The sequence below is a fragment of the Megalobrama amblycephala genome, linkage group LG5, assembly GCF_018812025.1.
Source record: "Megalobrama amblycephala isolate DHTTF-2021 linkage group LG5, ASM1881202v1, whole genome shotgun sequence".
Lineage (NCBI taxonomy): Eukaryota > Metazoa > Chordata > Actinopteri > Cypriniformes > Xenocyprididae > Megalobrama > Megalobrama amblycephala.
In genome coordinates this window covers 30,433,510-30,446,652 of record NC_063048.1, presented here as the reverse complement: position 1 = coordinate 30,446,652, position 13,143 = coordinate 30,433,510, and the positions used below count along the sequence as shown (strand labels likewise).

General features: G+C 36.1%; 1 protein-coding gene across 2 annotated transcripts in view; it reads right to left on the bottom strand.

The window, feature by feature from the left end:
• adam12b (ADAM metallopeptidase domain 12b) overlaps positions 1–13,143 on the bottom strand; it is a 125,137-nt gene that overhangs the window by 87,625 nt on the left and 24,369 nt on the right. For both annotated transcript variants that reach the window (XM_048191792.1, XM_048191793.1), the window contains exon 3: positions 12,684–12,757. In XM_048191792.1, coding sequence (XP_048047749.1) covers positions 12,684–12,757 — 74 coding nt within the window. The remainder of the gene's footprint in view (positions 1–12,683; positions 12,758–13,143) is intronic.

Below are 13,143 nucleotides of genomic sequence, written 5' to 3'. Positions count from 1 at the left end.
TGCCAAAAAATTTTAAAAAATAATAAAAAAATAAACTCAAACAAAAAGTGACAGAGTAAATCAATCCACAACAACAGTATTTCTGTTAAATCTTTCCCCACCATTGATAGAATTTTCCATCATTTATCACACAGTGCTTCCCGCCATTGACAGAATTTTCCTATAATCCATATTTTCACTGTTGTAGGATAGGGTTCACTATTACACAATACACATCTTCTGAAAGACTACAGAATCTCTGGATAAAAACAGGAAAAAAAGAAGCAGAAACAAGCGATAAAAGCATTTCTTATGCACGTTGTAGTCTTTGACAAAAACATGATTTTCTCAGCCTTTTGTTGTTTTTTAATGAAACTTACATTCAAGACACTTGAACTCACATTCAAGTGTTGATAAAATGATAATTATATATATATATTATTATATCATTATTTTTTAATAAAGTTACCAGCCACCGCTAGCATTTAATATATATATATATATATATATATATATATATATATATATATATATATATATATATATATATATAATATATTATTAAATATATTAAGTATATATATATTTTTTTTTTTATTTATTTTTTTTTTTAAATGCTAGCGGTGGCTGGTAACTTTATTAAAAAATTATGGTGGGGAAAAAGTTAATATCTTATAGTCAAGCAATACTATCTCACAAGCAAGTGTGACACCTACAGTTTATTGAACTGTTCAATAAACAAAAATTTTAAACTCAGTAACTTACATTTAACACACAATTTCCAATTACTTCACCTGTTTCTCCTCCATCAACTGAAATATTTCCAAACAAAACTAAAGTAAAAACATTGCGCCTCTGAGCAACACACAAGATACTAGAGGTGTTCCGTTTTTAAATGAATCAATGTTTTGAACAAATCTGTTAAGTGAATGATTCAATGACTCACTTGTTTAACTCTGAATCAGTGTTTTGAATAAATCTGTTCAGTGGATTCAATGGCTCACTTATTTTGTTATTGAATGAATCAGTGTTTTGAATGAATTGGGTTGAGTGAATAAATCAATGACTTGACGCAATTTACTAGGATATGTAACCTGCAGGAATATCATAAACAGGGGATACAGTTCTTCATATAACCTTAATTGATACAAAGCAGAACAAAATTAAGACAATACAAACAGTACGCTTCATCTGTATCAACAATAGACCATTTTAATCCCATTCTCAGCACTTCACTTTTATTTATCCTTATTATGTATTATATTTCCACAATATTTGCTCCACTGCCTGTCCTGGTCCATGTCTAATCTGAACTCCGAGGACCACATAACGGCAAGAGTTCTGCAATGTCTGACTACCCATCCGTTACAGACAAAGCACTGCGAGTCTGGAAGTTTATACTTAACGTTTCTTGTTGTGTTACTGTCAGAGGCAGCCAAAGCAGATCACTGAACTGTACAGATGTTGAGTGATCCTTAGTAAGGAAATCTGTGACTCACTTGATGATAAATAACAAATGACAGCCCAGAAACTTTGTTCTCAGCAGGAGGGGTGAAACTGTGGCTTTCATGATCATTAAGAACTTCTACAGATCTCCTACTTCACTAGTTGGGAAGAAAAGGGCGTTCACACTTGAATACAATTTAGCAGATTTCGGCTCTTGGCTCTTGTAAATATGTGCCATTTCTCTGTGTCGGTTTCCACGTCATTAACTGCTTTCTCAGTCTATTTTTCTCTCTCTAGGTCTCCCTAAAGACTCATTGATGCTTCTGTACTAGTTTAATAGAGTCTCCTCTTTGGCTCATTACACAGATCTGACCAACCTTCTGGCATCTTCTGTTCTTATTTATGATGGTACATCTGATCTGTGTACGATTAGTCAGACTGAAAGAGTACGTCGGAAGTCAAAGGATGACATTCTATTGCTTTTTTGTCACAATGTAAAAGAATTATATTCTCCACCAGCAGTAAGCCTAAGAGTGGTATGTATAATGACTGTGAGGCTTTAAAACATCTGTGGGTAACGCAGTAGAAGTGTGTTTTCACTGCAGAGCATTCTTCATTAACTTCCAGATGCCTAACAAGAAAAACAGCTAGCGAAGCTTTTGTTTGGTCAGCTTGCTGTTAGCTAGTGTCGAGCAAAAGTAACAAAGACAGATGATAAAGGCAGAACATGAAAAATGAGAATGGAAACTTCAAGAGAAAGCAAAAAAAGCCTCTGCTTATACCTGGAACCCAGCGAACATTCTCAGAACTTTGGAACACTCTAGCAAGGTTATCTCTCAGAGTCATGAACGTACATTCTTTCAGTAATGTTAATAGAACATTCATCCAAAGTTACATGGACATTCATAACATTCCCATAACGTTTGCAAAATGATAAATACTTGACGTTTTCTCTAATGTTTGCATAACCAAGACAAACATTTATTTAGAAAAGTTTTATTCTAGCTTCATGCATTCTTCTTTTTTTTTTTTTTTTATCAACACTTGAATGTAAGTAAGTTTCATAAAAAAAACAACATTTTGAACAAAAAGCTGGAGAACATTCTTTTTTTTTTTCAGAGACTAAAATGTGTATAAACAATGCTTTTATCACTTGTTTCTGCTCCTTTTTTTCCTGTGTTTTGATCCGGAGATTCTCTACTCTTTCAGAAGTTGTGTGATAGCACAACAGTGAAAACATGGGAAGCCGGAATATTCAGTCAATGGCGGGTAAGCATTGTCTCATAAATGATGGAAAATTCCGTCAATGGCGGGAAAAGAGTTAATGGGAAATGTTCTAAGAACATATTCTGTGTTACCTGGGCAGCAAAATCCATCTCAAAAGATCTGATCAGAAGTGTACAGTAGGTCTGTCATGATTGGTCGATATAATCGACTGCGTCGACACTGATAATTAGTCGACGTCAATATTTTTAATCAAAAGATCATTTTATATTATTTTACTCTTTAAATTTCGTTTTCATGCTTTGACTAAAATAACAACCATTTCCTCCACAACACTAGTGTGAATATTTTTGTGCGCAAAAACAAAATAACGACTTTATTCAACAAATTCGTCTGTTCCCCGTCATACTGCAATGCTATTTTCGTTGCAGAGCTTCAATGTTTATGTCTGAACGCTGGCTCAATATTGGCCGGCTCCTGCGTCAGCATCACATGCATGCGTCGTGCTGCTCATGTGACCAGAGCCGGCCAATACCAAGCCACCGTTCAGACGTAAACACTAAAGCTCTGCAACGAAAATAGTGTTGCAGTATGACAACAAATATTCTCATCGCTTCATAATATTAAGGTTGAACCACTGTAGTCACGTCGACGTTTTTAATGATGTCTTTAGTACCTTTCTGGACCTCAAAAGGTGCAATTGTCATTGCCGCCTGTGTGGATCAGATACCCTCGGATTTCATCAAAAATATCTTAATTTGTGTTTCAAAGACAATCGAAGATCTTACGGGTTTGGGACGAAATGAGGGTGAGTAATTAATGACAGAAACTTTCATTTTTGGGTGAACTAACCCTTTAATTTCGAGGTGCAAGTTCTCAAAGCAGTAACAAACCTCACTCAAAAAGTACTGTAGCACTCAGCAGGTCCTATCAGCTTCCTGTGAATAACTTCCCTTTGGATACAATACTCAGATCATTGTTTGTCAGCTCCCTCTCTCCCTTTCTGAAAACCCCCTTGTTTTTCACTGGAGCATTTCCTCTATTTTTGCTGTTACAGCAACCGGTCGATATAAAAGAATCACTTCCTGGTTTGACTGTTGACCTTCAGTGATGAGATCACGGAGCGGTCAGCTGCTAAAGACTCATGGGAAAACATAGTGAGGCTTGATGGCTGTGAAGACTGAGACCTTTAAAGCTTCAGTGCTCAGCGAGGAGAGAAACTCAAGCTAGGTTTTCAATAAGAATGAGCTGTATGCTCACAAATCTAGCATTAATGCTGTAAATTGGCTCTGAATATGTTTTTAAATGCTGAAAATGGCTCACTAAAAAAAAAAAAAACCTTATATTTGTCTCCACATATTAAGCTAGGATGGGTAAACCTAAGTGTGTATATATATATATATAGTTATTTATTAGAATGATTTCTGAAGGATCACGTGACACTGAAGAGTAGTGATGTTGAAAATTCAGCTTTGCCATCATTGAAATTAATGACAGAAAACATTTTAAATAAAAATATTTCACAATATTACTATTTTACTTTGTTTTTATGAAATAAAAGCAGTCTTGGCGAGCATACAAGACCTTCAAAAACAGACAAAAACTTACAGACCACAAACCTTCATGTGTGAGTACAGAAAATGAACAACACTTAAAATGCATATTTTAGAAATAATAAAATTAACTGATCAGTTGTGATGCCCAAAATATAAACTATGCTATACCACAAAGGTACACAAACTGGGAGCCAAGACATAGTGAGGAGAAAGAATACATAAGAATAAGTGCATACACAGAACGTAGACCCGGGTTATTAAAAATATATCTTCTGGGAAAATCTCACAAACTTGCAGTTCCTCGCTTTCAAAAGTTTAAATGACTTCTGTGAATCGGCTGACTTAGATAAATATGCCAAGGACTCTTCTGAACAATACACTTCATAAAGCCCATATGAAAAATAATCCAGAAAGGCATAATTTACCATATACTTGGCAACGCTCTATTTCACCCTTATGTTCTCTATTCTTTTTTTCATCTAAGCAGCTTGCTGATGACAAACCAGTCCATACAGCATTTCAAACGAGCTGCGCTTGCTTCATTGAGGGATGGTTAGAACCAAATTACATTAGCATAACTCGCCCTCTCGGTTTCTCTCTTTCTGTTTTATTCCTTGCCACCAACTGTGGATAATGCGCTATAGCACACATACTGACAAACAAAAAGCACTGATGTAAGCTTCTCCTCACTCTCTCTGCATATGATTCGGTGCTTCTAGCTGACCCACTTCACAGAGGTCAAAAGTGACAAAGTTCAGGCTGTTCTTGTCTAGCATATCTTGCAGGTAAACTACATAACATTTATTCATGAAGAATGGGGGGAAACAAAACATACAAACAAACGTTTGCAAGTAATTAGGGAATCTCCAGGAAAGAATAGGGATTCTGGAGTCAACATGGTAACTGCCTCCAAAAATAGCAGGAGCCATTCGCAATTCATTGCCATGATACCAAGGTGTTGTGGTTGGTTGTCAGGGTGTTGCTATACAATTGCTCAGATGTTCTGGTTGGTTGCTAGAGCATTGTTGGGTGGTTGCAGGGGTGTTGTTACTGCTAGGGTTTTCTATATGACTTTTAGTGCACTGCTAGGTGGTTGCCAGGGTGTTGCTAGGTGGTTAGTGGCGATTTCCAGGGTGTTGATACTGTATGCGACTGTAAGGTGTCCTATGTGACTTTTAGTACACTTCTAGGAGGTTATTAGGGAGTTCTGGGTGGTTTCCAGGGTGTTGCTATGCTGTTTTTTGGGGTGTTCTGGTTGGTCGTTAAGGCATTGCTAGGTCATTACTAAGGTGTTTTAAGTGGTTGCCAGCGTATTGCTGCTGTATGCGAGTGTTAAGGTGTTCTATGTGACTTTTAACTCACTGCTAGGTGGTTGCCAGGGTGTTGCTAGGTATTTAGTAGTGTGTTTTAGGTGATTTCCAGGGTGTTACTCTATGTGACTTTTTGTACACTGCTAGATGGTTGCTAGTGTGTTCTAGGTGGTTGCCAGAGTGTTGCTGTGGAGTTGCTAGGGTGTTCTGGTTGGGAGTTGGCATTGTTATGTGGTTGCTAGTGTATGTGACTGCTAAGGTCTTCTGTGTAACTTTTAGTGAATTGATAGGGGGTTACCAGAGTGCTTCTATGCAGTTGCTAGTGTGTTCTGGTTGGTTGTTAGAGCATTGCTATATCATTCCTAAGATGTTCTAGGTGGTTGCCGGGGTGTTGCTACTGCATGTAACGGAACAGCTGCTCTATGTGACTTTTAGTACACTGCTAGGAGGCTGTAAGGGTGTTCCAGGTGGTTTCCAGGGTGTTTTGCTACACTGTTTTTGAGGTGTTCTGGTTGGTTGTTATGGCATTGCTAGGTAATTACTAAGGTGTTCTAGGTGGTTGCCAATGTGTTGCTGCTGTACGCGAGTGTTAAGGTGTTCTATGTGACTTTTAGCACACTGCTAGGTGGTTGCTAGGATGTTTCTTTGCAGTTGCTAGGGTGTTCTGGTTGATTGTTAGAGCATTGCTGTGTTGCTCTAGGTGGTTTGCTGGTATGTTGCACACTCTATGCTGTTGTTAGGGTGTTCTTAAAAGTAGTTAGTAGTCATTAAAGCAGTGCTCTGTCTTATGGGTGGTAGCTAGTTGTTTTCTGCAGGTGGATGTTTATTAATTTTCACCCATTTTCAATGTCCACCAGACAAATACTGTAAGTTTGGTCACTTAGAAAAGTAAAAGTACACCTCTGCTCAATAAACTACAAGAGCCAAATCATAAGTTACATGCTGAAGTTTAATATTGAGGGTTAGAGATGTGTTCAATTCCATGAACAATAATTATGAGCAATAATAATAGAGGTTCTTGCTTTATATAGAAGACAAAAAGCTTGTTTGACAACTTAATTTTGGTATAATAAAAATATGAGCCATTTTCACATACTTTTAAAAAATGGTGTGTTGTCCTGTCATTAAAAGCTTTGTCAAAAGACTCACTATTATTATGTTCTCTCTCTCCCACATTCATGCACTCCACAACCCCTGATTACACTACACACCATGTCATTAATTTTAGTTTGAAGACAGAAGAAATAATTGAAGCCTCTGAGAGGAGTAATTTGTAACAGATGGAAAGTTCACAAGCGAGTCCACAAGTGAATCCATAATTGAACGTGGCACTGTATACCTCATCTCCCACTTCACTCTTTCATTGTTTGCTCTCTCTCAGTCTTTCTATCCTTGTGTATCGTTTACATATTCTATAAAGCAACAAACAAAAAAAATCGGATGATAATAATAATAATATTTTATATATATATATATATATATATATATATATATATATATATATATATTTTCAATGTGCTGTAATCACCTAGCTGACTAAATTCCCCTTAAAATGAGAATCCTCGGGATGATTTCAAAATCCGGACATATTCAGAGACAGGAGAAGAGATATTCTGATGATTAGCATGTACAGAATTTTCCAAACTCAATGGAACTTATAGTTTTAATCTAACTATATCCCGTGATTCTTTCACCACACGGTGTTGTGACGCTGCAGTTGTGAGTGAGACACAATAGAAGATATTTTGAAGAATGTTGGTAATCAAACAGTTGATGGTAGCCATTCACTTTCATAGTAGGAAAAAAAAAAAAAAATACTATGGAAGTCAATGGCTATCGTCAACTGTCTGGTTACCAACATTCTTCAAAATATCTTCTTTTGTGTTCAACAGAAGAAAGAAACTCAGAGGTTTGGAACAACATGAGGGCAGTAAATGACAGAATTTTCATTTTTGGGTGAACTATCCCTTTAAGACACAGTCTAACCAATAAGCAATAGTTAATCAGTCTTACTTTTCAGATTCAAATAAGACTAATCTACCTTTTTATGTAACTGACTTAAAAAAAAAAATGATGACCCATCTTGAAGAAAAAAATTAGATGACTTACTTATAAGACTAGTTATGTAACAGGCCAGGTATGTATTTTTGTGTGCGATTGTGTCAGTTGTTGAAAGACTCCCTCCTCATTATCCCCACTTTGCTACCAGAATCACAGGGCCACTCTAATAGTCCTCTGGTAATAGTGTCTTTCTCTTTCTCTGGTTTCTCAGTTCATTAGTTTTGCTTCAGTCTGACATCAGAGCAGAGAGTCAATGATACCATTCTCACAAAAACAAGAACCCTCTTCCCTGTCCATTCATGGACACCGAGTCCAAGTTTCTATGGTAATGTTTGCAGTCGTCACAGTAATGACATGTTTTGTGTGCTTGGCTATGCTCTTTCCTGTTTGGCTGAATAAAAGGAAGCCTTTGAATGGCACACGCTCTGTCTCTTCCTCAGTAACAGCTGTTTGTGTCATCCAAAATAAGCTCTAAATCTTCCTTCATTCAAAGTCCTGTGGACCTACATCAATTCAGTGTCTAGGATGTTGACTCTAACGTCATTATCAAGATTTACAGTCTAAAAGAGACAGAAAACCAACAAATGAAAAAAGTGACTGACAGCTAACTAAATGCTACAAGCTAATATTTTCAGTAGCGTGACAGTAGAGCTCATCAAAATAGTGCAGCTTTTCCAGTAACAAGCTATTTTTACAAGCACTACATTGTTGTTTTTTATGTCACATATTGCTCATGCAGCCTAACAACCGAGAGAGCAGCGGAAAATAATCAAATGCATTCTCTCAGAATGTCTCTCTCTCTCAAGTACCACTGGGAAATCCAATTAATTTTGGTGAATTAGTTTGTTTCGGACGGTGCATTTCAATGAACCGGCTCCAAAAATGAATTCATCCTTCTGTCACATACAGTAATAGTTTATTAGTCGGATTTAGTGCAAATTCATGATCAAGCCTTCACTAGCTGAGTTTTTATCAATCCAAAATGCTGAATGGAAACACCAAGATGTACAGAAAATTTCAAAATGTAGTGTGGTTTGAAATATGCCAATTAATTGTGAGTTTTCCAAGCAGTTTTTGAGATTTCAGGATTCCCCCATTCAAATAGATAGGACTTGGTCTTGGATGCCTGAAATAGCTGCCCGGAGGCATTGCAAATATGTTCGCCGAGCAGAGCTGGCGCCAGGACACACAAACTGATGTAGCATTCATAATTCTGGAGGTGGCCAATGGGCGCTCTATATTAAGGTGACCATTATTTTAGAGCATTATTTTAAATTCCCCCGACGACGGGACAATCTAAAGCGCTTAATATGAAAAAGCTTAATGTGAAAAAGCTTAACGTGGCTTAATTTACTGTTATTAAACCAATTATCTTTTAATATCACTTATAGGCTACATTAAGCGACGTTAAACGTTTTCTTTATAATGGTTTTCTATGTGAGGAAAACGCTTAAAGGGATAGTTCACCCAAAAATGAAAATTTGATGTTTATCTGCTTACCCCCAGAGCATCCAAGATGTAGGTGTCTTTGTTTCTTCAGTAGAACACAACTGATGATTTTTAACATCAACCGTTGCCGTCTCTCAGTCAAATAATGCGAGTCAATGGTCACACAGTTTATAAGAGTCAATAAACATGCACAGACGAATCCAAATTAAACCCTGCGGCTCGTGACGGCACATTGATGTCCTAAGACACGAAACGATCGGTTTGTGCGAGAAATCGAACAGTATTTATATCATTTTTTACCTCTAAAACACCACTATGTCCAACTGCATTCATCACTCGATTCGTGAGGTCTGATTGCGCTCTGACAACGACAGTGATGTCTAGCATTCATTGAAGTATATGTGTGAGACATCACTGCCGTTGTCAGAGCGCGATCAGACATCACCAAGCAATTGCTGAATCTATAAATGTATTTTTTATATAGCCTAGTACTTCATTTAAATGTCTATTTAAATGTCTGAAACCTCAAATAAACATTATGTGGTTGAAAACACAGAATAGTTGTGAAATATGAAAAGCACGTCCATGTCTGGCATTAAAGGGATAAAATCGGGGGTGAAGGGGGTGCAAATTGAAACTGAGGGGGCACAAATCAGATCTGAGGGGGCAATGCCCCCGTTTGCCCCCTTGTGGCAGCGGGCCTGCCGCTGAGAGAACAGACTTTCATTGAAAGGGACTTAGGTTGGAATGCTTGGAAACACATTTAATGTGATCAAATAATTTGCTTAGAAGAAGAAAACATCATAATTTGAGAAGAAAATCATCAAAATGAATCATAATGAATCCTAAAAAAAAAAATCATAATTTTGACATTTTGACAATTACATTTTAAAGAAATTAATACTTTTATTCATCAAAACCTGCATATTATTAATTAAAGTAGCATTAAGGACATTGTTACAAAAGATTTCAAATCAATTCTGTTTTCTTGAACTTTCTATTTTTAAAAAAATTCTGAAAAAAATGTATGGTTTCCACCAAAATATTAAGCAGCACAGCTATTTTCAACATTGATAATAATAACATTGATTAATAATTATCATAGTAGAATGATTTCTGAAGGATCATGTGACACTGAAGACTGGAGTAATGATGCTGAAAATTCAGCTTTGCATCACAGGAATAAATTACATTTTTAAATATATTAAAATAGAAAACATTTATTTGAAATTGTATTAATATTTCACAATAATACTTAATACTAATAAGACATTTTTACTGTATTTTTGATTAAAAAATATGCTGCTTTCCCTTTTTTTAATTAAATTTTATATATATATATATATATATATATATATATATATATATATATATATATATATATATATATATATATATATATATATATATAGCAGCTATATTATTTGGGGTTAAGACGCCTAAAACACTGTACTACACATGCTCTCACTGTGACTGGCTTTTTCTTAATTTCTGGTAAGTGTTTTCACTCAGTCTTGAGAGGACCGTGGCCCTTAAGAGAATTCGGCAAATTAAGTGGAGCAAAGCTACAACTTCACTGGGCAGCTGCTGATTAGAGTCTTCTGGCGTTACAGTGTTTGCTTCAAATCGAGTCTCTGACAGTCAGCTCTGAAGCCTCAATCGCCACTGCACATAGTCCTAAGCCATTTATTTTGGAAATCCTTTGGATGAGCAATCAAAGTCAGCATTGTTTTCTATTTTATTGTGAGTTAAACAGAGTTCAAGGCTGTTGTTTAGTCTGTGTTGAATTGCTGATCTGAATACAGAGAGGAGAAATTAAATCCATAGGGTAAAACAACAATGATTATCAAATGAATTAATCAGAAATGAGTTCAGGAGGAGGTTAGGTTATCAAAACTCTTTTGTCAAATGCAGCCGAGTGAATAAATGAGATCTTCGGATCTTGAAAAGATCCACACAGACTGTTTTATTTGTTGAGGTGTCGCCACTTGTTCATCTGCCATTAATATTTAGTGAATCACTTTGCATGTGTAAGAAAGCTTTCAAGAACTGACACTTCTTTGTAAAAAGGCTCATATAAAACACAGTGGAATTGCATCAGATTTCAAAAACCATCCAAATATGTTTTTTATGGTGGTATCTTGATGGTTATGATTACTGTGATGATGTGCACACAAAGCTTTATGGTGCTTCCAGAGAAATCAGTCCTCTGGGTTGTGCTGTTATATGTCTGGATGAGTGATGTCATTTGTTTTGTGTTTTTGCTGTGGGAAAGAGTTGAACTCAGCTTAATGTACAGAGAAGGTCAGCGTGTATCAGACATCCCTGGACACCATTCCCTGGAATTTCTTTGTTGGTTCATTCAGTCTGTCTGTCTTATCTATTGCTCTGTTCTCCCCATAAGGAAATGTAATATATGATATACAGATAATATAATATAATCTAATATAATATAATATACAGGATAAGGATATATATCTCCTTATACAGGATATCTCCTTATACAGCAGGTAACATGTGGCACTCTATTTTTATATATATATATATATATATATATATATTTTTTTTTTTTTTTTATTTATTTCCTTATGGGGAGAACAGAGCAATAGATAAGACAGACAGACTGAACGAACCAACAAAGAAACTCCAGGGAATGGTGTCCAGGGATGTCTGAACATATCATATGTCCCAAAGGAAAATAAACAGTGATTATTATTTATGTACACATATATTATTTATGCATATACTATATGTAAATATGCAGGAACAACATTAAATGGGTAATTTTATGCCTATAATAAACCCATAAGATATACTGGGTATTTCATTTATGGCCCCATATGTGCTACTTGTAACATTCCTATATAAAAAATGGTTAGTTCCTGTCCTTGATTCTGATCCTTATTCACGATAAAAGACGGTTATGACCACTTCAACGGTTCGGTGTATCACTACACAACACCTTTAGCAACCACACTTAGCAATGTAAACTGTATATTCTCAATTGATATTGTTCATTGAAGCTTACTGTATTATGTAGAAGATTATTGTGAGAAAGAGATTGAGTGAGCGAGTTTATTACCTGCATTCAGATTTAGCATTTTCCTTCAGGTCAGTCCTATATTCATAATAAAAAAATCTGTTTAAATGTCCGATGTATTATCTTGTCCTTTTAACAGTTACGGGGTTTTCCCATGACTGACAGCACTAGTCAAAGCATTTGTCAGTTGTGTCTTGTTCCGTGTTCACAACAATTCAATCTTTTCAATGTAAAAGTCTTCACTACTGACACACTCAACAAGACAGTATTTGCTGCCATATACGCATAATAATGTAACTTCTGTTGCTGTTCACATTTTTTTCCGGAAGGAAGGAAGGCTTTAGTGAAAGTTTACTTCATAAAAGTTGCATTGATACATATTTTTGTCTTTAATATTTGTATTGTGTAGTAACTGTTTTATAAAAGCAATAAGCTACTCAGGGCTAGTGCTGCATCGTAAACTAACCCTTTAAGTTTATGTTTTTTGTTTTGTTGAGACCTCAGACAGGATCAGAATTTAGAAGCATTCAGCATTCAGTTGAGCATGTGGTTTTGTAAAAACACTGTCTTATCATGTGTGTGGCAATTTGAGTCAGGAGTGTTGTGAGATAGACTTACTGGTTCTTCTCCACAGATAAAATCAGCTGTTGTCCTTCTGCTAGGATTAGGATGCGCAGTGAAGCAGGAGGTGTCTAAATAAATGAAAAACAAAACAATCACTTCATGTCCTGTTTTCCTGTTTCAACCAATTTACTCTAAACCCTGCACCTTCTCTATTGAAACACACACACACACACACACACACACACACACACACACACACACACACACACACACACACACACACACACACACAGCCGACTCAGGATTTGATCCAGTGCACCAGACAGAGCCACAGAGCCAAAAGAAAGCCTTCGAAATGTCATTTTGCACATAATAATGTGTCAAGGACTGCACAGGGCCAAGGCTTGTGTGTTTATGTACAGCCACTGCATCTTCATTCACTTGACTCATTCAAAAACATGAGGAATAAGAACTGAGTTGTACACACAAATATCATTTAAACATGAACCAATTC